Source organism: Rhinolophus hipposideros (genome assembly GCF_964194185.1).
Source record: "Rhinolophus hipposideros genome assembly, chromosome: X".
Classification (NCBI taxonomy): Eukaryota; Metazoa; Chordata; class Mammalia; order Chiroptera; family Rhinolophidae; genus Rhinolophus; species Rhinolophus hipposideros.
The window spans coordinates 55,536,456-55,562,901 of NC_138046.1; the positions used below are offsets into that span (position 1 = coordinate 55,536,456).

Below are 26,446 nucleotides of genomic sequence, written 5' to 3' on the forward strand. Positions count from 1 at the left end.
TTAAAAAAAAATCCTATAGTAAAGGACACATTGCCATTAACCCGTCTCAAAATACTCCCCATTACTTCGAACTCACTTATCCCATTGTTCTTGCCACTTTCTAAAGCAGTTCTGGAAGTCCTCTTCCGTGAGTGTCTTTAGTTGCATTGTTGTGACTGCCTCGATGTCCTGAATCGATTCAAAATATTTACCTTTCATTGTCATTTTGAGTTTGGGGAAGAGCCAGAAGTCACACCGTGCCAGATGCAGTTTATATGGTGGATGAGGACACACTGCAATGTTTTTATTTAACAGAAATTGCCACACCAGAAGTGATGTGTGACATGGAGCATTGTCATGACAGTGGATAAAACCGTTTGCCCATTTCTCAGACCATTTTCTACACACCTTATTTCTTAAATGCTCTTAAAGACAACTCACAAATGACGACTTCCAGAAGTGTTTCAGAAAGTGGTAAGAACAACAGGATAAGTGTGTTCTATGCGAGGGGGAGTATTTTGAGGGAGATTAATGACTATATACATTTTACTGTAATCTTTTTTCATTTAAACATTCACCATTTTTTTTTTTTGTACCACACCTTATAGAAGCAGTTAACCTCCCGGGTCAAGATGGCTGCTGTTCACCTGAATAGGCAGCTGGGATGGAAGGCTAGTCATGTTGGTTTGACCATCAGCAGACTTGGAGGTGGAGAATAGCTTAACAGAGCCCTTAGATCATGAAATATCTGAACTTCTTTGAAAGTTGCATTTGATCAATGTAAAAGTTAATAAAATGTAAATAGTTATTTATAATAAAATGTACGTACGTAAAATGTATGTAAATAAAACTCTAGATGTGTGACTTGAGCCATCTTGATAGCGAAAGATAGCTTACTCAATTCCCACACCTGACCCAGAACACCAGGAAGAAGTGGATGCTGAAGAAAAGGCCCGATAATGAAGTCTTAAGTATCTATGGTAAATCTTCTTTCTGGGCTTTGCCAAAGGGGCTGTTTTGTAAACTCAGCCATTTACCAGAGTTACTGTGCACTTGCTTTTAGGACACTTGCTCTGAGCCAGAACTCAAAAAACTTCTTCTGGAAAGGGCCAGATCATAAATACTTGAGGCTCTGTAGGCCATTTGGTCTCTGTTGTAACTATTCACCTCCGCTATTGTAGAGTGAAAGCTGCAGTAGATACAGTATGGTTGCGTTGCATTAAAACTTTATGTATGGATGCTGACATGTGAATTTCAAATAATTTTCATGTGTCAAGAAATATTCTTTTGATTTTTCAACAATTCAAATATGTGAAAACCACACTTATCTTGCAGGCCTTACCAAAACAGGTGACAGGCCAAGTTTGACCCATGGGCCATACTTTGCCAATCCCTAGTCTAAGCTAAAGGAATCATTAGCACCCCGAAACAACACTGAGTAGAAACTCAGCAAAATGAGGTGACAGCTATTTGAGGAACTTCTGGCAAACATCAACCAAAAGCTGATATTTGAACAGCAGTTTTCAAAATTGGTTGCACACTGCAGTCACATGGAGAGTTTAAAAATGTGTTTGCCTGTGTCTGACCCCAGTGCAGCTTTACTTGCTGTGGGTGTAGCCTAGTGCTACTGATTATCTCAATCTCCCCAGGTGTCTCTAGTGTGTAAACAAGTTTGAGAACTACCTGAACAATTCCAGTGTTCAGAGTGCAAACATTTTACGGTACTTAATTTGGAAATGTTATACTTGTGATTTTGGAATAATAATATTCCAGTAATAAATACGCATAATTCCAATAATTATAAATGCAAGCTGTTCTGGGAAGCATGAGAGAATAATTTCCATGTAAGAAAGAGAGAACAATCTCTTTATAATAAAGAAAGGAAATGGTTAAACACAGTGGTATAGCAGTGGCCTCCAGTGGTAGAGCCATGGAGGAAGCTAAACCACTGGTGAGGTCAGGGCAAGGTATGGATTAAATTCCAGCACCCAGGAGCCCAACAGCTGACTAGGCAGTGAAGCCTCGTGTGCAAGAGAGAGTCACAACCCAGCGTAAGCATAGGATGGACAGAACAAACTCAACAAATCAGATGATTTGCACTGAGGGAATAGAAAAGGCTGAAAAAGGTCTTAAGATAATAGTTCCCCAGAGAAATAAAGGAGTGATAAAGTGTCGTGCGGGGGACCCTGCTCGCTGCGCCATGTTGTGCAAGGCAGCCTGTGGGGTCTCTGTTCCCATTCCCCACATAAGAACGCAGGATATGGTGAGGCCAAAAAGGAACACCCACGGAGCCATAGATAGGGGAGTCAAACCACTATCATCTCACTGGCGGCACTACAGTCTCACTGGCTGGATCCACACGACCTTCAGCTTGCTGTCTGCTTCTCTGCCTGCCAACCCACCAACCAACTGACCAACCAATGCAGCCATGGCAGTTATATCAGTGGCTAATTGGTAACTGGTTACAGCTGACGGCCAACTAGCCACAGCTGACGGCCATCTACTACCCGAGCCAGCACCTTTCCACGTAAGGCCAAGAGCCTGGAAACTGCTCTCTGGACTCTGTCCCCACATAAAGGAAGAAATTATATTGATTATAAAATAATAGAAGACTATTCAAGAAAGGTAGCTGATTTAACACAAAGATCTACTTTCACTTCCTCCTGAAACTTGTGGGGACAGAGTCCCAGAGAGTAGTTTCCAGGCTCTCGGCCTCACGTAGAAAGATGCTGGCTAGGGTAGTAGTTGGCCATCAGCTGTGGCTAATTGGCCATCAGCTGTAACCAGTTAGTCAATTAGCCACTGATATAACTGCCTCGCTGCGCTGATGAGTGAGTCAGTCGAGTCGAGTCGAGTCGAGTCGGTTGTTTGGCAGGCAGAAAAGCGGACAGCAGGTTACAGGGCGTGTGAATCCAGCCTCCAGTGAGACTATAGTGCTGCCAGTGAGAAGATAGTGGTATGACTCCCCTATCTATGGCTCCGTGTTCTTATGTGGGGAGCGGGAACAGAGACCCCCCCTGATGCCTCACATGACAAATGGCGCAGCGAGCAGAGTCCCCCACATGACAAACCTTATTAAAACATTATCAAAGGAAAACAGACACATACAATGGGATATCACGCAGCCATAAAAAAGGCAAGAATATGGATCTCATATTGGAGATCTCAAAAATATTGAGATCTCAAAAATATTACATGGATGGATCTCAAAAATATTACACTGACTCACAAAGCCAGACACAAAGGCATACAGGATGAATGACTCCATTTGTATGAAATTTTAGAGCAGGCAAAACTGATATATCGTGACAGAAAGCAGATCGAGGTTTACGTGGACCTGGGAGATGTAAAGAATAATTGGGAAGCTTTAGGAGTGTGGCATATGCTTCACATCTTGATAAAGTGGTGGTTACCCCTAAATGCCTAATTTCTCTGTATAAGTAATTTGGGATCAAGTGAAATTGGGTGAGTCATCCAAAGGGATGCAGCCTATCAATCAGAGAGAAGACTGGTGGATCTGATTATCACTAATGAATTATTTCTTTTAAGCTGTGTAATGAGTCAACAGGAATAGTACTTCACCCGAAACACCTGGCAAAAACCCAACCCAGCCTTTTATACAAACAAAGCATAGACATGAAAGTATAAATATTCTGCCTTACTACCACTCGTTTACCAACACGGTTGGCAGTCTCACATGTTACTTTTCCTTGACTTCTTCATGCTTATATTTATACACCTAACCATAACGTTCATTAATATTTCCTTCTGAGTAATGACACTGTAGTACAGTTTTTTTTATTTATGGTAGCAAACACAACATAAAATTTACCGCCATAACCATGTTTACGTGTACAGTTCAGGTCTGTTAAGTATATTCACATTGTTGTTAAACATTTTGTAAATCTGAACATCTATACATTAAACAGCATCTCTCCATTACTATTGTCTCTCCCCCAGTCCCTCGAACCGCCATTCTGCTGTCCGTTTCTGTGCATTTGACCACCTTAGACACTTAATATAAGTGGAAACATACAGTATTTGTCTTATTGTGTCCGCTTTATTTCATTTGGCATAATGTTCTTAAGGTTCATCCATGTTGAAGCATCTGACAGGATTGTCTTCATTTTTCAAGTTGGATAATATTCCACTGTGTGTATGTACCATAATTTGTTCATCCTTCCATCCATGGCTGGGCATTTTAGTAGATTCTACCGCTTGTATATTATGAATAGGGCTGCTATGAACACAGGTGTGTGTATATCTCTTTAGCACTCTACTTGCAATTCTTTTGCTTATATATCCAGAATTGGGATTGCTGGGTTTTATGGTGTGACGCGGGGTGACGGGGGTGTCTCTTTTGGGGTCTCTAGTCCTGGTCGTTGCATAAGAACGACAGAGATGGCGAGGCCAAAAAGGAACACCCACGGAGCCATAGGTAGGGGAGTCATAATACTATAGTCTCACTGGCAGCTAGTTTGGATAAACAGGAGGCAGGAGCCATACGATCCGCAACCCGCCGTCCACTTACCTCTGCCAACAAACCTCACTTACTAGCTACAATCTGCCTCTCTGCAATCCACACTCCACCACACCACACCACCACGCCACCCTTTGCTAGCTTAGCTACGGCAGTTATATTAGTGGCCAATGGCTCACTGGTTACAGCTGACGGCCAACTTGCCACAGCTGATGGGTATCCAGTCACAGTTAATGGCCATTTACTACCTGAGCCAGCACCTTTCCATGTGAGTCCCAGAGCCTGGAAACAGCATTCCTGGTTCTGTCCCCAAATATGGTATTTCTACTTTTTTATATTTTTAGGAATCTCCATACTGTTTTCCATGGAGGCTGTACTATTTTTCATTCCCACCAACAGTGCACTAACTTTCCATCTTTTTCATATCCCCCCCAACACTTATTTCCTGTTACATTTTTTTTTATAGTAGCCATCATAATGGGGTTAGGTGATAGGATGTTGTGATTTTTATTTGCATTTCTCTGTTGATTACTGGTGTATTCTTTTATTCCCAATCTGTGGAATTTTTATTTTATTTTATGAAAGTGTGTTGAATCGTATCAGATGTTAATAGCTGACACTGAAAGCTTCTTCCATACACCCATCTGTTTTCTTTCTCATTTTCCAGGGGACTAGTAACAACGAATACAAATAACACGTATTCTTTTCTTACTAAAAACCAGACATTGTACTAAGTACCTGGCCTAGTAATAGCTAACTTACTTATAAAGCTTACTAGGTCACAAGCATTTCTCCAGGTGCTTTCCATATCGTTCCATATATTAACTCGATTCTCTTAATTACCTCATGAGGTAGAAACTATTACTATCCTCAGTTTAAGGGGGAAAAATTTATGTGGGTCACCATAAAGTCAAAGTTACTTGCCATGGAACATAGAATTTACTATTAGGAGTCAAAGCTTGTCCAATCTGACCTCATATCCTATGCCCATAACCAATAATGTGTGAATCTGTTAGGGCTTAATTGAGCACTAGGATGGGAATCACTCAAAGTCTGGTGTACAGTGATGTTTGGAACCAAGACACCCTGAACTCCAGCCTTCCGTCCAAGGGACCCATCTTTGCATGCTGTTCCCCTGTACTCTCTCTCCTTTCTCAGACTGTGTGGGAACTGTTTCTGTGGTGTTCAACTGGAAGGTGAAATAATAGAGACAGACGAGATGTGTATCATCAGGATGAATTCAGTGCCTCAGAGGCTTTTTCCATTTGTGTTTTGTTCTCCTCCCAATGCTCACTCTCATCATTCAGACCGATACATCCATCTCTTTTCACTCTGTGTGTCAAGTACTCAAGTCACTGCTTTTCTGTCCATCCTTGATTCCAAACACAATCATTTCTACTCCACTTTTGACAATATCAGACACTATATGGCTGCACCATCCATCTGTGTTAAAGAGCCTGTAAAGCACAGCCTTATAACTATACGTATATATTTAGGCAGATAATAATTTGCATAATAAATTGAAAAGTTTCTGGGACAAAGTGTAAGAATGACTTTTGAATGGCTAAGCATATTGTAGGAAATTAGGCTTCTTCCATGCACTGTGTTATTGGAGAAGTACATCGGTGTAAATATCGTTAAATATTCTTAGCAGACTATGTCTTATATTGGAAACTATTCATGTGCTAAAGTGAACCTTTGTACACTGTTGGTAGGATTGTAAATTGATGCGGCCACTGTGGAAAACAGTATGGAGGTTCCTCAAAAAATGAAGAATAGAATTACCATATGATCCAGGAATTCCTCTTTTGGGTATTTTGCCAAAGAATATGAAAACAGATATACTCAGATATAATTCGAAAAGAGGTGTACACCCCTGTGTTCGTTGTAGCATTTTTTACAATAGCCAAGATACGGAAGCAACCTAAGTGCCCATGAATAGATGATTGGATAAAGAAGAAGTGGCACATATATACAATGGAATATTACTCGGCCATACAAAATGAAATGAAATCCTACTATTTGTGGCAACACGGATGGACCTAGGGGATATTGTGCTAAGTGAAATAAGTCAGACAGGGAAAGACAAACACCATATGATCTAACTTATGCGTGGATAGTGTCTTATTTCTATAGATGCTGAAAAGCTTCCAAATCTTTCTACATGGTGAATGACATATGTTGGCTGGAGTGTTTGTTGGGGGAAGAGGTGGACTGCAACAAAGCTCCTTGTTGTTAATACAGGGTGTGATATAACCAAGACACTTTATAAACATACCTGTGGCTATACTCTCCAGTAGAGTAGATGTAGATGTCAGACCAAGGAAAATTAGTAAGAGACAAAAAGAGCCTTTACGTAATGATAAAAGGATCAATGCACCAGGGAGATATAGCTATAGTAAATGTATATGCACCAAATGACAGAATTTGAAATACACAAAGCGAAAATTTCTGGTGCTGAAAAGAGAAATAGTCAAATCCATTATTATATTTTGGGTCTTCAACAGCTGCCCACTCAGCAAGTCATAGAATCACTAGAGTGAAACCCAGGAAGGATATAGGAGATCTGAATAACACAATAAACTAATAGGATCTTCTCATGCGGGGTGTCATGCAGGGTCTCTGGTCTCGCTCCCCACATAAGAATGCAGGACATGATAAGGCCAAAGAGGAGCACCCATGGAGCCATAGATAGGGAAGTCATATTCTCGCTGGCAGTTGGGTTGGCGACACAGGAAGCAGGAGCCACACGATCCTCAACCCGCCGTCCACTTCTCTCTGCCAGCCAACCTCACTTGCTAACTGCAATCTGCCATGCTGACTGTAATCCACTCTTGCTAGCTCAGCCACCATCTTCTTGCTAGTCCCCATTTTTTGCTAGCATAGCCATGGCAGTTATATTAGTGTCCAATGGCTCACTGGTTACAGCTGACGGCCAACTAGCCACAGCTGATGGCCATCCAATCACAATTGATGGCCATTTACTACCTAAGCCAGCAACTTTCCACGTGAGGCCGAGAGTCTGGAAACTGCACACCTGGCTCTGTCCCCACAATCTACATGACAAGTAGAACACTCCACCCAACAGCAGCAGAGTACAATTTTTCTTCAGGTCTCTATGTAACATTCACCAAGATAGATCATCTCCTGGGCCATCAAACCAACCTTCACAATTTCAAAACAATCGAAATCACGCAGAGCATGTTCTCTGACCATAATGGGGTCGAATTAGAAATTGATTACAAACAATGTGATATATAGATGATGTATTACACTATTGTACACCTGAAACCTTTGTAATTTTACTAACCATTGTCACCCCAATTAATTTTAGTAAAACAAAACTTTTTAAAAAAATAATTGATAACAGAAAGAGAAAAGAAGAATCCCTAAAGATTTGGAAGTGGTAATTGAAACGTCATTTCATTTCAATCATTCACACCCTTATTATAAAAGAGCCAAGGTTAGAAAGAGTTGTCTCCTGAACCGAAAGGCATTCCAAACTGGCCAAAGAGGAAGCTCACTCTGGATATTTCAAACAGAGTATAGTTGGGGCAAGGCTGAAGGGAGGGGGATGGTTTAGGAGGCTGATACCTCAGTCCCACCTGACATTAAAGCTTGTACTGCCCTGGCAGAGGAAGCACAGCTTGCTGAGTATTAGTGGAATCGGTTTGGTGTCTGATTCGGTTTGGGAAGCATGAGAGAGTTTGCCTTCCAGGTGTTGGTGTAGTTGTTAGGGAGGCCTGAGAGGGGCCAGATTCGCATGCCATCCTCGTGTATGGCTGGTGTTCAGTCTAACCCATGGATGCATACACTTCTTTTTAAATCCTGCTCCATTTTTAAAAAGGTTCAACGCAGTTATCTCCTCTTCCTCTTCTTCCTCCTCTACTTCCTCGTCTGTGATCTCTCCCCTGACAGTACCATATGTTAGATAAGGTTCTCCTATCTGGATAGGCAGAGGAGTTTCCTTTCTGGAGTCTGTGGAATGGTGCCTTAGGGTGGCACTTTGCTTGCCCTACCATGGCATTGGTCTAAGATGTGGTACCTGGGAAGTGGGCCACTGATATGTTCTCAAAGTTGTATTTTTGTTCCCCTTTTCAGAAGACAAAGATGTTGGTAGCTCACGTCAAGGACAACAGAAAAGTTGGAGTTGTTTTCAGTGTGATTTTGCACATGGTGGAAAGAAGCCTCAGCCTTCACAACAACAGGATGATGATGGAAATGAGGGGTTTAGGGATGTCCAGGAGATCCCCCAAGTAAAACGGTAAGTGACTAGGCAGCTTGCTTTGTGTGCATTTGCCCATGGGACTGCAACTTTTTCAATGTCCGTGGTCTTCTTTTTTCTCCTCTCACTGGAAAATTGAAGAATGCTGGAAGTAGAATAAAGGTTGAGCAATCCTAATTGTAGTCCTGGTGTCAGAGAGGTGAGGATGTATAGAAGACTTCTTAGCATTTATGGCCACCCTCTGCTCCACTTCTTCCTATAGTACTCCAAATACCATCCTACACAAAGAGAGAATGAAATTGCATAATGAAGGCCCTACCCAGATTACCTTGCGGAAAGCTAGAAAACCTATTGAGGGAGAAGTGGGGCAGAACACAGAAGATGGAACCCTGGGGAACTGGTTCAAAATCACGGTGAGTGTCCTGAAAAATATGTGGAACGTGCAGGAGAAAATGGTCAGCTAGACTTGTGTTGGTCTCATATAAAGATGCTAGGTATTTTGTTGGGGACAGTTTGTAATCTTTCCTTTTTATTACTAGGAGGTAACATTCTTGTCTAAGGGAAAAGTCAGAGAAGCAGTATAAAGGAGGCAGGAGGACTGTAGGGAAAATGGAAGAGACTGTAAAGGCAAAAGTGGAAATACTGCCAAGGAGATGGAATGACTTCACTCTGGATGTCTTAGTTTGGGTCAAGATGCGTGTAGGAGATGGAGGGTCAAGTCTCTGGAGAACTTGTCAGAGGGGCAAGCAGTGTCTGCACTAGGTAGGATCTCCTAGAAATTTATAAAAGAAGGATCGTATCTAACACTTTACGTTGATTATATGGAAGAGAGCTTTGAATGGAGAGAGGGATTTCAGATCTCCATATTTGGCACAAACATAAGAAATCATGTCTCCGGTCCCTTTTTTAGAAATCCTTTTTAATTCGGTTGAGGTGGGAAAAAGAATACTGTGTTGGGCCTGTTCTCTAGCCTTCTTTGCATGTTGTTTCTGCTCTCTCCCTTCTTTTTCTTTTCACCGTTAGATTCCTGATGGGATGAAGTATGACACAATATGGCTAATGAATTCAATCCAGAGCCATTGCAGTGTCCCTTTCACTCCAGTGGATGTAAGAGAGGACGGTGAAGCCACATTAGGGCACACAGGGAAGGGGGAGAGACCTGGCTCAGCAGGGGCCATAAGCTTATGTCACTATTGTTGCTTCAATCTCTGTAGTTCAACTATGCAAACAACCGGGCCCAGTTCTTTGTCCAGGGTGCTAGCGCTGCCTCTGCATTGAAGGATGTCAGCTACAAGATTTGTGATGAGGAGAACCAAAAGGTGTGTGTGGAGGGCATTACCTGTACCTAGTCCAGGGGCAGAAGGATAGGTCAGGGGCTGGTAGTCTTCTTTGGAACTGGAGTTCCTAGTGCTTACCCCACCGCTCCTTCCTGCAGATACCTATCTTTGTCAATCCTTGTGCTATACCCTACTCTGTGCGGGATAAGTTGGAGCCAAAGGAAATGGAGCAGCTAAAGGTAATGCAGACTCAAGGCATGTTGTGTGCCCACACCCAGACCCACCTCTTCTTCCTCCGTTTCCCAATTTTCCTATCACCACCATAGCCTCAGTGCTGTCTCTCGATCTTTCTCTGCAGCTGATCATGAACAAGCGATGTGATCCCTCCCGGAAAGCTCTTGACCTCCAGATGTTCCGCTATGACCCAGGTATGGCTGACATTAATAATTTTAGGGCAGGTGAGAGGACAGTAAGGTCCGCCTGGAAAGGAGACTTATGGATGGTAGCATGTTAAGGGGTTGGTGGTGGCCGTGGACCCTTTCAGCCTCTGATTCCTTCTTCTCGTCTTCCTGAAGACTTGGTGGGCCTTGGTATTGATATAATCCTGAATCGAAGAAACTGCATGGCTGCCACCCTGCAGATCATCAAAGAGAATTTCCCTGAGGTGAGGCCTTAGACCCAGTGCTGGTGTTCCGGTAGAGGGCAGAACTCATTGTCAGGGGGCAGATTTGTCCCTGAGGTCCTAGATAGTAACCGTCACTCTGACTTGTTTTCCCCAAAAGCTGTTGTCCTTGAACTTGTGCAACAACAAACTGTACCAGCTGAATGGCCTGTCTGACCTTATACAGATGGCCCCCACTGTCAAGATCCTGAACCTCTCCAAAAATCAGGTGAGAAACGGGAGCAGATCCAAGTTGGTTTGAAAGGGGGTGGATGAACATCAGAGTGATGACAGGAGGTAGTGGAAACCACCTGTGGGGGAAGGAAAGGGTCTGGATGTCTATTTCTTCCCCTAGGACCTCTTCTTCTTTTTTTTTTCTGTTTGCTTCAGGTGTACAAAACAGTGTAATAGTTAGACACTTACAACCCTCACAAAGTGATAACTGGTCCCCCATCTACTATTTTTCTGACATCGTATATAGCTTTTACAATTCCATTGACCCTATTCCCTATGCTTTGCTCCACATGTTGTGACTATATGTAATATGTGTGTGTGTGTGTAATTATAGTGTACATTCAGTATTATTCAGCTTCAGCCTCAGCTTCAGCTGTACAGCGCAGTGGTCAAACATCTACACAGTCTGTGAAGTGGCCTAATAAGACAGTGCCCGTCTGACACCCTAAAATCTTTACAACATTATTGATTATATTCCCAAACTGTCTTTCATATCCCCGTGACAATATTGCGACTACTAATATGCACTTTCTAATCCCTTTACCTTCTCCCCCATCCCCATCTCCCTCCCAACTAGCAACCATCAGTTATTTTTTCCTTATGTCTCTGAGTCAATTTCCATTTTGCCTGTTCATTTATTCTGCTCTTCAGATTCCACATATAACTGATATCACATGGTATTTGTCTTTCTTTGACTTACTTATTTCAGTTAGCATAATATTCTCTAGGTCCATCCAAATCTTACCTATAGGTTGTTGCAAGTGTAAGATATCATTCTTTTTTTTGTAAATTTATTTGGGTGACAATTCTTAGTGAAATTACATAGATTTCAGGTGTAAAATTCTGCGTTACATCATCTATAAATCCCATTGTGTGTTCACCACCCAGAGTCAGCTCTACTTCCATCACAATATATTTGATCCCCCTTACCCTCATCTCCCACCCCCACCCCACTTACCCTCTGGTAACCACTAAACTATTGTTTGTGTCTATGAATTCTTGTTTCTCATTTGTTTGTCTTGTTCTTTTGTTGTTTTTGGTTTATATACCACATATCAGTGAAATCATAGGGTTCTCTGCTTTTTCTGTCTGACTTATTTCGCTTATCATTATACTCTCAAGATCCATCCATGTTGTCACAAATGTTCCAATATCATCTTTTCTTACCGCAGAATAGTATTCCATTGTGCATATATACCACAACTTCTTTATACATTCATCTATCGAAGGACATTTTTGTTGTTTCCATGTCTTGGCCACCGTAAACAAAGCTGCAATGAACATTGGAGCACACGTGTCTTTATGTATAAATGTTTTCAAATTTTTTGGGGTAGATACCCAGGAGAGGGATTGCTGGGTCATATGGTAATTCTCTTCGTAATTTTTTGAGGAACCCCCACAGTGCCTTCCATAACGGCTGTACCATTCTGCATTCCCACCAACAGTGTATGAGGGTTCCTTTTGCTCCACAGCCTCTCCAACACTTGTTGCTATTTGTCTTGTTGATGATAGCCATTCTGACTGGGGTGAGGTGATATCTCATTGTGGTTTTTATTTGCATTTCTCTGATGATTAGTGATGTTGAGCATTTTTTAATACGTCTATTTGCCATTTGTATGTCCTCTTTGGATAAATGTCTCTTCAGGTCCTCTGCCCATTTTTCAATTGGGTTTTTTGTTTTTTTGTTGTTGAGCTTCATGAGGTCCTTGTATAGTTTGGATATTAGCTCCTTATCGGAGGCACTGTTTGCAAAAATCTTCTCCCATTCAGTATGTTGGCTCTTTATTTTGTCGATACTTTCTTTTGTTGTGCAGAAGCTTTTAAGTTTCATATACTCCCATTAATTTATTTTAGCTTTTACTTCCATTGCGTTTGGAGTCAAATTCATAAAATGCTCTTTGAACCGAAGGTCCATAAGTTTACGCAGTTTATTGTGTTAGGTCTTTCTTTTATGCAGTTTATTGTGTCAGGTCTTATGCTTAAATCTTTGATTCATTTTGAATTAATTTTGGTACATGGTGACAGATAGCAATCCAGTTTTATACTTTGGCACGTGGCTATCCAATTCTCCCAGCACCATTTATTGAAGAGGCTGTCTTTCCTCCATTGCATGTTTTTAGCTTCTTTGTCAAAAATCATCTATCCATATTTATGTGATTTTATATGTGGGTTCTCAATTCTATTCCATTGGTCAATGTGTCTGTTTTTCTGCCAATACCATACTGTTTGATTATTGTATCCCTGTAGTACAAGCTAAAATCAGGGAGTGTGATACATCCAGTATTGTTCTTTTTTCTTAAGATTGCTTTGACTATTCGGGGTCTTTTGTGGTTCCAAACAAATCTGATGATTTTTTGTTCTATTTCTTTCAAAAATGCCATTGGGATTTTTTTTTTTTTAAGATTTTATTGGGGAAGGGGAACAGGACTTTATTGGGGAACAGTGTGCACTTCCAGGACTTATTCCAAGTCAAGTTGTTGTCCTTTCAATCTTAGTTGCTCAATCTTAGTTATGGAGGGCGCAGCTCAGCTCCAGGTCCAGCCGCCGTTGTTAGTTGCAGGGGGCGCAGCCCACCATCCACTGCAGGAGTCGAACCGGCAACCTTGTGGTTGAGAGCCCACTGGCCCATGTGGGAATCGAACCAGCAGCCTTCGGCATTAGAAGCACGGAGCTCCAACCGCCTGAGCCACCAGGCCAGCCCCCACTGGGATTTTGATGGGGATTGCATTAAATCTGTATATTGCTTAGGGTAATATGGCCATTTTAACTATGTTGATTCTTCCAATCCATGAGCATGGAATGTCTTTCCATTTCTTTGTGTCTTCTTCAATTTTTTTTAAAAGTGTCTTATAGGTTTCAGCATATAAATCCTTCACATCCTTGGTGAAGTGTATTCCTAGGCATTTTATTCTTTTTGCTGCAATTGCAAAGGGAATTTATTTTGTATTTGTTTTTCTGAGATTTCATTGTTAGTATATTGGAATGCAATGGACTTTTGTACGTTAATATTGTAGCCAGCAACTTTACTATATTTGTTGATTGTTTCTAATAACTTTTTGGTGGAGTCTTTAGGGTTTTCTATATATAGCATCAGGTCATCTGAAAAGAGTGATAATTTAACTTTTTCATTCCCAATTTAGATGCCTTTTTATTTCTTTGTCCTTCCTGATTGCTCTGGCAAGGACTTTCAACAATATGTTGAAAAGCAAAGGTGACGGGACAGCCCTGTCGTGTTCCTGAACGTAGAGTAAACGGCTTCAGTTTTTCACCATTAATTATGAGATTAGCTGAGGGCTTGTCACAGATGGCCTTTATTATGTTAAGGTATTTTCCTTCTATACCTATTTTATTAAGTGTTTTAATCATAAATGGATGTTGTATCTTGTCAAATGCTTTTTCTGCATCAATTGATAGAATCATATGATTTTTGTCCTTTATTTTGTTTATGTGATGTATCACATTGATGGATTTGCGGATGTTGAAACATCCTGGTGCCCCGGGGATGAACCCCACTTGGTCGTGATGAATAATATTTTGAATGCATTGTTGTATTCGATTTGCTAGAATTTTGTTTAGGATTTTTGAATCAGTATTCATCAGAGATATTGGTCTGTAGTTTTCTTTTTTTGTGTTGTCCTTACCAGGTTTTGGTATCAGGGTAATATTGGCCTCATAAAATGAGTTAGGGAGTACTGACTCTTCTTCAGGTTTTTAGAAGAGTTTCAGCAGGGTTGGTATTAGATCCTCTTTGAAGGTTTGGTAGAATTCACTAGTGAAGCCTTCTGGTCCTGGACTTTTGCTTTTGGGAAGGTTTTGGATGACTGATTCTATTTCGTTACTGGTGATCGGTCCGTTTAAATTTTCCAGTTCTTCATGGTTCAGCTTTGGAAGGCTATATGTTTCTAAGAACTTGTCCATTTCTTCTAGGTTATTGAATTTGGTGGCATATAGTCCTTCATAGTATTCTTGCATGATCCTTTGTATTTCTGTGGTGTCCGTGATAACTTCCCATTTTTCATTTCTGATGTTGTTAATTACTGTCATCTCTCTTTTCATCTTAGTGAGTCTAGACAAGGGTTTGTCGATTTTGTTAATCTTTTCAAAGAACCACTCTTTGTCACATTAATTTTTTCTATTGTCTTTTTGTTCTCTATTTCATTTAGTTCTGCTCTGATTTTTGTTATTTCCTTTCATCTGCTGACCTTGGGTTTTACTTGTTCTTCTTTTCCTAGTTTTTCAAGGTGTAACATGAGGTTACTTATTTGGGATTTTTCTTGTTTCTTGAGATAGGCCTGCAATGATATAAAATTCCCTCTTAAAACTGCTTTCGCTGCATCCTAAAAATTTTGATAGGATGTGTTTTCATTGTCATTTGTTTCTGTGTATCTTTTGATCTCTCCTCTAATTTCTTCTTTGATCTAGTCGTTCTTTAAATGTATGTGGTTTAATCTCCATGTGTTTGTGTTTTTTCCTGCTTTCTTTTCGCAGTTGATATCCAATTTCAAAGTCTTGTGATCAGAGAATGTGCTTGGTATGATTTCAGTCTTCTTAAATTTGTTGAGGCTGATTTTATGTCCCAATATATGGTCTATCCTTGAGAATGTTCCATGTACACTCAGAAATAATGTAAAGTCTGATGTTTTAGGATGAAGTTCTCTATATGTGCCAGTTATGTCCATTTCATTTAATGTGTCTTTAGGGCTGCTATTTCTTTATTTATTTTCTGTTTGGATGATCTATCCATAGCTGTCAATGATATGTTTAGGTGTCCTAGTATGATTGTGTTTTGGTCAATTTCTCCCTTTAGTTCTGTTAGTAGTTGCTTGGTATATTTTGGTGCTCCCTGATTGGGGGCATAAATATTGATGACTGTTATGTCTTCTTGTTGTATTGTCCGCTTTACCATTATGAAATGTCCATCTTTGTCTCTTGCTATCTTTTTCACCCTGAAGTCTGTTTTGTCTGATATCATTATGGCTGCACCTGATTTTCTCTGGGTACCATTTGCTTGGAGTGTCAATTTCCTCCCTTTCACTTTGAGTCTATGCTTGTCCTTGTAGCTGAGATGTGTCTCTTGGAGACAGCATATGGTTGGGTTTAGTTTTTTGATCCAATCTGCTACTCTGTGTCTTCTTATTCGTGACTTTAGTCCATTTACATTTAGGGTGATTATTGACACGTGAGGATTTCCTGTCATTCTATCTTTAGTTTTCTGGTAAGGCTGTGTCTCCATTGTTTCTTTGCCTTTTGTTGTTTGTTATTTCTGTGTGGTGGTATTCTATGATGTTTCCCACTGTTTCTTCTTTTATTACAGTATATATTTCAGTTTGGATTTTTTTTTTAGTGGTTACCCTTAAGTTTATGTAAAAGAAAGTTTGATATATAGATTATTCCATTTTCTTCAGCTTGTTTACTTTCTCCATTCCTATATTTCGGTCTGGGCTTTACTCTCCCCCTTTGTATGTTGCCAGAAATTGTCCCTGTTGATTGTGGTCGAATAGCCTCTGTTAGTATTTCTTGTAGTCTAGGTTGTTTGTTAGAAAATTCCCTCAGCTTCTGTATGTTTGGAAAGGTCTTTATTCCTCCTTCATATTTAAAAGATATCTTTGCTGGATATATTATTCTTGGCTCATAATTTCTCTCTTTCAATACTTTGAATATTTGGTTCCACTCCCTCCTGGCTTGTAGAGTTTCTGCTGAAAAATCTCATGATAATCTAATGGGCTTTCCTTTGTAAGTTACCGTCTTCTTTTCCCTGGCTGCCTTGAGGATTCTTTGTTTGTTGTTGATTTTAGACAGCTTCAATACAATGTGCCTTGGAGAAGGCCTGTTGGGATTGAGGTAATTAGGTGTTCTATTTGCTTCTTGGATTCGAGGATCCAGTTCTGTCCACAAGTTTGGGAAGTTCTCATCAACAATTTGTTTGAATATATTCTCTGTTCTTTTCTCTCTTTCTTCTCCTTCTTGTATGCCCATTATTCTTATATTGCTCTTTCTGATAGAGTCCGAAAGTTCTTGTAGAGTTCTTTCTTTTCTTTTAAGTCTCAAGTCTTTTTCTTCTTCCATCTGTGTAATTTTCAGGTTTCTATCTTCAATGTCACTGATTCTTTCCTCCATTTATCAACTCTACTACCTAAGCTTGTTATTTCATTATTAATTTCATCTATTGTGTACTTAATCCCCAGAATTTCTCTTTAGTTCTTTTTAAAATTTCAATCACTTTCGTAAAATGCTCATGTTGTTCTTTGATTGCGTTTCTGAATTCATTAAATTGCCTTTCTGTGTTTTCTTGCATCTCGTTGAGTTTTTTCAGAATTGCAATCTTGAATTCTCTGTCATTTACTTCACATATTTTCATATCTTTAAGTTCCTTTTCTGGAGACTTTTCACTTTCTTTCTGAGCTGTCTTGTTGCCTTGGTTATTTATGGCAATTACTGATTTATTATTTCTCTTCCTAGACATCTACAGGAGTGGCTTCTGCAACAGGTCGATAGGAAGAGATCTTTCTTTTGTTTGCCAATACTTGTTGGTAGAATGTTTTATGTTCTCTCCGACTGCAGCCATTTTTTCCTGTGTCACACAGTAGTGATATGTTTTCTCTGCACTATTCCAGCTTCTCACACAATTGGGGTATTCCCTGGGAAATGGGCTTCTCCTCTGTTAACAGTTGCCTGAGTCATAGGGCGCCTCGTCTCTGTGGGGATGCGGAGAGCTTTTGAAGTTCCAAAGCTCTTTCTGAACCAGATTCAGAGCCCGTATGTTTCAGCAGTTCTGTTTACTCCTGCAGGGATCACCGAGATAGGTGGGTCCGGTGGCGGGGTGTGTTGTGAGAGGTGGCCCAGAGCAATGGCTGGGACCACTACCACAGCTGGTCCTGCTTCCACAGCTCCCTCCCTTTTGCTGGAACTAGTTGGGCTGCGAATCTGTGTCTGCGGTCCACAGTTCTCAGAACAGCAAATGTCTTGTCCTTTTGATCTGACACTGCTACTGTTCTGCTTCTAGCACAGGGTTAGGTGGGGGCGGGGCGAGCTCTTGGATGGTAGTGAGGGGGCGGCCAGTCTCAGTGCCTATGGTTTCCGTTCTTTGCTTGGCATTGAGGGCTTACACCACCGTTTTCAGCCTTCTTCTCTCAGTCTTTTCTCTGAGGTCTCTGCCATGATCGTTGTGTTCAGCCGTGTTATATGCTGCCCCCTCAGCCCTGTGGGCCGTAAGTGGAGCCCTAGCTTCTGAGTCCTTCCTTCTCCCGCAGCTGCAGTAGTTCCGGGATGCAGCGAGCTCAGAGCACTGAGCTAGGTCTGAGTCCCGCGCCCACGCGGCTCCGTCTCCGCACTTCTCCCTTCCCTCGTCCCCTGCTTGTGCGATTCTCCCACCTTTTAGGTAAATTCAGTAGTGGGCCTCTTCATCTTGGGTGTGTGCTGTGCAGGGAATCCTTTGTGGAGTTATTGTTGTTCGATTAGTTGTAAATCCCAGGGGAGCTTTACAGAGGCTCACCTCACGCCGCCATTTTCATGACTATTACCAGATTTCATTCTTATGGCCGATGAATACTCCACCATATAAATGTACCACAATTTCTTTATCCATTTGTTACCAATGGGCATTTCAGTTGTTTCCGTGTGTTGGCTATTGTGATTCACGCTGCAAGAAACATGGTGGTGCATATATATATATATATATACATATATATATATATATGTGTATATATATATATATATATATATATATATATATATATATATATATATATATATATATATATATATATTGGATTAGTGTTTTGTTTTTTTCTCCACATTTCTCAGCTGGGTTCTGTCCGGGAGTTGGACAAAATGAAAGGTCTGAAGCTCGAAGAGCTGTGGCTGCAAGGGAACCCCTTGTGCATCACCTTCCCAGACCAGTCCACCTATATAAGGTCAGTGCGAACCCCTGTCACCGTTCGTGGAGAATTTTGTCCTCTTGAAGCCTGAACTATCTCTGACAGTGTCCATCTACAGAAAGTGGCAGCCCTGGTCCTCTGGGAGGACCACAGGCTCTGCCTTCTCTTTTCTGTTTCTCTCACCTGTGCCTACAGGTCTGTTCTTCCTCTGACCTGCTCACTTGTTCTCCTGGTTTGGGTTCTGATTCCTGACTCTGCACCTAGTTTCCTCTAATATGCCCATCCAAGAGTGTGCTCCAGGAAGCAGTGCTACCCCTCCTCACCAGTACTACAGGATCCAAGCTTTGAGGCAGATGCCGGTGCTCTGCACTGAGAAGGGACCTCCAGCGCAGGCCTCATGCTGAGACAGGCCTTTTTGATTCTGAGTTTATATAGTTTCCCTATCCTGTTTTGGTTGGAACCCCCTTTCCCATGCTCTAAAATCGTCTCCCCTCAAATCGCAGGCTGACATGGGGACTTTGTGCACCATGGTGATGTGTCTGCCAGGCAACATCTGTTCCTTTGGCCCAATGCCAGGAGATGGGCCCTCCTTAGGAGATACCAGGGTTTCCTGAGTCAGGGCCAGAAGTGGGTTACCACCAGTGAGCACAGGGCCTCCTGAGGGAGCAATGGAAGGCAGAAGGTGGAGGTGGTTGAGGAGACAGAAGGATAGACCTCTCAGGGGCACTGCCCCGCCCTCCTTTCACACATCACATCTTCCTGCCTGGACCTTCAGAGGAGCCCTGGGTAGCCCGACATGGATATGATTCCTCAGGCAAGGGATCAACTAAGACAGGCACAGGGGCCATGAGGAGAGCAGATGGTGAACATGGGAGGAGGCCACAGACTTTCTACCCCATGCTGAGCTGGGGCGGACCTTTTACCCCTTCTAGGGAAGGTCTCCTGACCTGTGGCTGCTCCGTTTCCCCTGCCCAGTTCAGACTGACCTCCCAAAGGTGACAAAGGTTCAAACAGCATCTAGTGGTGCATGTTTTCCCTTCCTACCTGCTGTCTTAGGACCAGGTAGGGGAAGGTGACGGAAAGGTATACAGACATAAGGGAAACATTTTTTCTTTCTTCTCTCTTTCCTGACCCCACCCCCATGGCAGAGCTTCTTTCCGTTGCCTTTGCTTTCTCTTTCTCCCTTGTCTCTACTCCCCTACGTCTCCCCCATCACTCCCCTTGTATCTTCACTCCCTTTTTGTCTTCATCCCCCTCTCTTTCCTTCCCTTCTTCCTGCACACTGCCTCAGTCACCCCCCTGCCCCGGCCTCCCTGCCCATCCCTTGGGTGTCTCCTGGCCCTGACAGAATGCTGGACCCCCAGTGAAGTAGCAAAGCCCTGGGCTCCCACCCTATTCCCTCTTCTGTCTGGAGCCTTCAGTGGGGACCTGGAGGAAGGGAGGGAGGCAGAAGGGGGAAGAAGCCCTGGATCCTGGGATCCAAATGCTGCTTTGTGTGGCACTGGAGAAGGGAGTCAGGGCAGTTTAGGTGGGAGCTACCCAGTGGACAGGAGAGGGAGGGAGGGAAGAAGAGAAAGAAGGAGGGAGGGAGAGAAAGAATGGATATGAATGTGAAGCTGTGGAGAGAGATGAGACTGCATGCTTCAGACATCCCATGTGACAGGTGCTCAGTGCTCAGCAGGGGAGTGGGCCCAGAACCCTAGAAATCAGAGGCTTCGAGGGGCAAAAAGGGCTGCTGGGTGGGCAGAACACACTGGTATCTGTTTATGTCATGAGTGTTTTAGCTAGACGGAAGCGTTACCACACGAACTATCAACCACTCCTTTCTATTTTTGGTTTTGGACAGTGCCATCAAGAACTGTTTCCCCAAGTTGTTACGCCTGGTAAGTGCCTACATTCATCATTGTCTCTTACTAGCATTGACGACCTCCACACCTGCCCTCAAGAACTTTGGGTGTTGTCTAGATTACATGTTTGCATCAGACCCTTATCCATTTCAGGGACATGAACTCCTAAAAAAGACATGAATATGTTCTCTGGAAAATGTACACACACACACACACACACACACACACACACACACACACACATGCACACAGAGAATATAACAGTAGAGACTTCCAGGACCTCAGGATGCAGACGCCCACTGTAATCATGTCCCTGGAATATCCAGGGTCCTTTCGTACCTGACCTCTGACCCTCACCCTCTCCTGGGCCCATCCTTTTCCTGATCATCCGGGACCACCTCCCTGGTCTCCATCGATGACTTTCTCTTCTCTTCTCCAGGATGGCCGGGAGTTATCTCCACCAATTATCGTTGACAATGACAGACCCTACTTATCAACACCTTGCAAGGTAAGAAAGAAGAATCAAAGAATATTTGGGGTATTGCAAGGGTGGCTTTATCAGCAACATAGTCTTAAATGTCTTTTGATTCTAGGAAAGTTATAAAGGATCTGAGTCACTGAAGAGTCTAGTCATCCAGTTCCTGCAAGAGTAAGTACCGCTGGGACCACCAGGAATGGGGAGGGCTGAGACAGACTGGGTCATCCGTGCACAGATCTTCTCATGGGCATTTTCAAGTTCTATTTGAGGTCCACACCATAGAGATAGACTGCCTTCATTGTTCCCCCACAGATACTACTTTATTTATGACTCTGGAGACCGACAGGGTCTCCTCGCTGCTTATGACGACGAGGCCTGTTTCTCCCTGACCGTTCCATACAACCCTGAGGATCCAGCCTCGTGAGTATCACAGCTCAGGACCAGCTCTTGGGCCATCTGGCTCCCCAGTGTACCCCAGTCAGCTTCAGGAAACACCCACACTGGCCAGACCACCACCGCCTGTTCCTCTTTTCTCCTAGAAGCAGCTTGTTTGAGTACTTCAAAGATAACAGGAATATGAAGAACCTCAAGGACCCTTGTGCGTGTGTAATGGGTTAGATTGGGCAGGGAAAGGGGGCATGAAGGGGTCAGTCATGGGGCCCAGGGTGTGGCAACCATGACTTTCATTGTCCTCCCCACAGACCTGCGGGTTCAGCTGCTGAAGCATACAAAACGTGACGTTGTGTGCTCCCTCTGTGCGTTGCCCAAAACACAGCATGACCTCCTCTCCTTCGTGGTGGACGTGTGGTTCCAGACGGTGAGCACGTTTTTCCTCTCTGGGGCAGGCCCAGAAAGCTGTAGGTGGGTAGGAAGCATAGGTGGTGACTGAGCACCTGGGCCCTTCCCTTTCAGGAAAGGATGCTCTGCTTCTCTGTAAATGGGGTGTTCAAGGAAGGTGAGTGTGTGTAGACTCCCCTCCCCAGATGTCCCACAGCTGCCTCCCCCCAGAAGGGCTCCCTCTCTGAACTCTCCCAAATTCTTTATCCCTCCCATTTCCTTCCTATTCCCTCTGTGTTCTTCCGAATCCCTTCTGACCACAAACCATCCTGGTCAGACCTGCATCCATGCCCACACAGATTGGGCGTTAAGGGCACACACTGTGGCCTTTGAAATCTGTTGTCCTAGATGCTTACTCGGAGAACTTGGGCCCATTACCTAACCTCTCATGTTTCTCATTTGCAAAGTGGGTCTAACAATGTCCACTTCTTTGGTAGCTGCAAAAAATGAAACCTATGGACTTGTGAAGGGGTTGTCCCAGGGCCCAGCACGTGGTAACATCCCTGTCAGTGAGAGCAGATGGCCCCTATTGTTGCCTTCCCCATCCCCCACACCCTGATTCCCAGTGAACAGTTGTTCACTTTGGCATGAGTGTTAAGCCAGACCCTGACAGGGGAAGGCAGTGTGAGCATGTGAAGCATGTGTAAATCTAAGGGGCTGTTGTTTGTTTTTTGTGGAAGTGGAAGGAAAGTCTCAAGGTTCTGTGCGTGCCTTCACCCGGACATTCATCGCTATCCCTGCCAGCAGTTCCGGGTGAGTCCTGCACTGTGGGTGGGGACACACAGCCCAGCCTGGGCCCAGGGGTGTGGGAATGTACATGTCCTTGGGGTTTTCTCAACATTGTGGGAAGCCAACAGGTAGATCCAAGCAACAGTCCAGCATAAGGGTTAAGAGCATGGGCTCTGGGGTTAGAGCACTGGGTTCTCTTTCTGACCCAGCATTCACCAGGTTGTGACCTTGGTCAAGTCACGTGACCTTTCTGTGACACAATGTCTTCCTCTAAAAATGGGATTAGACTGTCCTGTCATGTAAGCTGTTTTACAGAGTAATTGCTTTGGGTTTAAACCTGTAAAGTTAGTGAAGCTGGTAGAGAATCTCTCCAAGAGTGGGCTCTGTGAGAGAGTCAGAGCTAGCAGCCAAGTAACCTGGGGGACAGGCACAATTGGGGTATGGAAGGAATCTGGTTGCTGAGTGGCAGTGGGAGCAGGATCCTTGGTGGGGATGTGGGGTTGTATTTCCGTCAGCTCTCTGAGGACCCATTTTCCCTCCAGTATATTCATCGTGAATGATGAACTATTTGTGAGAGACATCACCCCCAGCAAGACTGAAAGTGCATTCTCCATCCAAGTGCCGGCACCCATATCAAGCTCTGGGCCCAGCCTCTCCCAGCAGCAGCAGGAAATGGTGCAGGCTTTCTCCACCCAGTCTGGGATGAGTCTCCAGTGAACTCAGAAGTGAGTGCTGGCTGTGCATGTGGATAGGAGGGAGCTGGAAGGAGCAAAGGAGTGAATAGTGGGAACTCGAACGTGATTATCTTAAAATCTCCTGTTTCGTACAAAAGTTTGCCTGTGAACAATCCCTTAATTTTATACTAATATATTTAAATATAATATAAAACCCAGTTTTCCTAGTGTACATCCTGTTTTGAAACTTGTTTTATTTATTAATTATTAGCGCCAGCATAGTTTCCTCTCAGTATATATTAAGCTACCTTGTTCCTGCTAAGATCTGTGTATTAAACAATTGAATGCCAGTAGGCCACAAGTTATTGTTGATAGACATTTGCCTTGTCACTACTTTTTCAGTATTACATGCAGTGCCACCTGCTCATTATGGTACATACATCTTGGAGAATTTGGAGGTTTCTTTCTGTATCACAGATTTAGCAATAACATTGTGTGGTCAGAGTGTCTCCATTTTGTCCTAAGTGAGGTCATCTGTCCTCCCTCAGGTGCTTTCAGTACAATGAATAGACTATACCGGAACTACATAATTCTTTTTTTATTATTAGTTTCACGTGTACAAATCAACATAGTGATTAGACATTTACACACCTCACAAAGTGATAACCCCAACAAATCTACTACCCATCAGGCACCGTACATAGATATTACATTACCATTGACTATATGAACTATAAAATTCTTTACTCGTCAAAAAGTAAAGTCTGAGAATTCAGAGATGAAAGGAAATGGATCTCCAGGCTTTCAGGAAGGATAATGGGACAGAAATCAGGTGGCCTGGGGATGAACCTTAGGGCTCCTGGCTCTGTTATATTCCCCATTCTCTCTCTTGACTTTCTCTAGTTGAAGGAGGCAAGATTCCAGAGGAGGCCATCGTGTAGTGACCTGGAATCTTGGAAACAAAGCCCAGTAAAGGAGCCCTCAGGTGTCCTCATCTTCATCCTCGTCATACTTGTTATATCTCTTTTCCAACCTGAGGCCACATCCATGTCTAAGGTTGGAGCCCGGCTGACCAAGAAGCCAAAGTTTACCTTGAAGCCTGTTAGTTGTTCTGTATTTTTCCCACTCATGATCCTTGTTCATTTTCATATTAAAGAGTGGCATTGAACATTGCATTCTGTGTCTTAGGTTGTTCTTTCCCTGCCCCAACCATGAGCCAAAGGGGCCAGGACCAGCAGGTCCCATCTCCCCCTTCATCCATGGCCATCTCTAGATCAGGCCTCCACAGTGCTTGAAAATGATAGAGTAGAGACTCCATTCCTGGACTACCTTACAATCCGAGCTTTGGTCCCTGTATCCTGATACCCTTCTTTCTACCACTTCACGATAACTCACAAGCTGTGACACTCACTTTTGTAAACAAACTTAACATCTTTAGCAAGTGGAGTGCCATATGTATTGCAGTATTCATGGATTTCTTAATCATTTAACTGGTCTAAAACCATGCTAACGTTTTTAGTAGGTTCTTATCTTATTTTTAATGTATCACTGACAAAGATTTTGAGTGTTGTGTGCCTAACCCTCTTTTCCCCACAATTCCTGTGTTGTTTTTTTCTCTTTCTTATTTTGAAATAATTATTGATTTACCAAAAGTTACAAAAATTGTGCAGGGAGGTCATGTGTATCCTCCACTCATATTCTCCCAACGATAATGTCTTGCATTACAACAACGCAATATCAGACTAGGTAATCGACTTTGGTATATTCCACAGAGTTTGCTGAGATTTCACCAGTTCCACCTGCGCTCATTTGTGTGTTAGAGTGATGCACTTTTATCAGCTATGTCGATTCTGTAACCATCACCACAAAGAAAATACAAAACTTCCATCACCGCCAGTTTCCCTCATGCTTCCCTTTATAACACACACACCTCTCCATTGCCACACATCCCTAACCTCTTTCAAACATTCTTATAATTTCAAAAATGTCATGTAAATGGAATCCTATAGTGTACAACCTTTTGGAATGGATTTCGTTCCTTCAGCATAACTCCCCTGAAAGCCATCCAAGTTAAGTGTATCGATAGCTTGTTCCTTTTTATGTCTGAGTAGAATTCCATGCTGCGGGTGTATCACTTTGTTTAACCATTCATCTGTTGAAGAAACATTGGGGCTATTTTCACTTTTATACTATTATGTATAAAACTGTTATGAACATTCATGTACAGGTTTTTGCATGAACACAATTTTTTTATTTCTCTGTGAAATTGCCCATTGTGCAATTTCTGTATCATATGGTGATAGCATGTTTATTTTGTTAAAGAAGATACCAAATTGTTTTGCAGAGTGCCTGTACCCTTTTCCAATCCCATTAACAACGTAAGAATGGCTCATTTTATCTATAGCTTTGTCTGCATTTGGTGTTGTCAACATTTTTTAGCCATTGTGATAGGTGTCTTTAATATTCCGTTGTGGTTTTAATTCACATTTTTATGATGGCTAAAGATGTTGAATGTCTTTTTATGTGCCTATTTGCCATCATTAAATTATCTGTTCATGTCTTTTGCCCATTTTCTAGTTGTATTAAGTGGCCAGATGTAGCTCTAGAGAGCTACCTTGGCTGAAGCTAACAGAAAGAATGTGAGGCTTCTAGAGACTCATTTTTCTTAGCTGGGAGGGCAGAAGTGGGGCTGAAGCTACTTAAGGTGCCTCCAATTAGGATTGAACTTAGATCTAGAACAGGACTAAGACGTGGGGGAATCTCTTGGTCCATCTGTAAGGATCTGGTTAGGGTAGAAAAATTAAGATGTGGGCTGGGGGTAAAAGAGTGGAAGGAGGGCAATTCGGGGAGAAAATACCTTCTAAGTGATGCTAGTTTATCACTCTCACCGAGCTCGATATGATTCAGAAAACTATTCTCTTTGATATATAGTTTTCATTTCTGGATATCCATTAGAATCCCCTCCAATCGCCAGACTCAAGCAATTGAATCAGAATCTCTAGGAGTAGTCATCAGTATCTTTAATGTTACTAAGTTGAATCTAATGAACTACCAAAATTGAAAGACTTCTCTGATGGTGTATTAGTTTCCTGGGACTGCCTTAACAAGATTTTCCTAACTGTTTCTCTATTGATGTTTACATGGTTTG

General features: G+C 42.6%; 1 protein-coding gene across 1 annotated transcript; it reads left to right on the top strand.

Annotated features, from left to right (window-relative positions):
- Positions 1 to 1,909: 1,909 nt before the first annotated feature.
- Positions 1,910 to 24,433, top strand: LOC308495019 (nuclear RNA export factor 2-like; the record flags this gene model as incomplete). The annotated part of the gene is made up of 20 exons (XM_081043016.1): positions 1,910 to 1,946; positions 8,561 to 8,723; positions 8,947 to 9,097; positions 9,708 to 9,791; positions 9,899 to 10,003; positions 10,120 to 10,200; positions 10,320 to 10,389; positions 10,537 to 10,625; positions 10,744 to 10,851; positions 18,660 to 18,769; positions 20,580 to 20,616; positions 20,966 to 21,088; positions 21,174 to 21,229; positions 21,371 to 21,478; positions 21,598 to 21,656; positions 21,760 to 21,875; positions 21,971 to 22,013; positions 22,576 to 22,648; positions 23,167 to 23,349; positions 24,202 to 24,433. The coding sequence occupies 19 exons, from the start codon at positions 1,910 to 1,912 to the stop codon at positions 23,339 to 23,341; spliced, it is 1,788 nt and encodes a 595-aa protein (XP_080899142.1). The 3' UTR covers positions 23,342 to 23,349; positions 24,202 to 24,433.
- Positions 24,434 to 26,446: the final 2,013 nt, after the last annotated feature.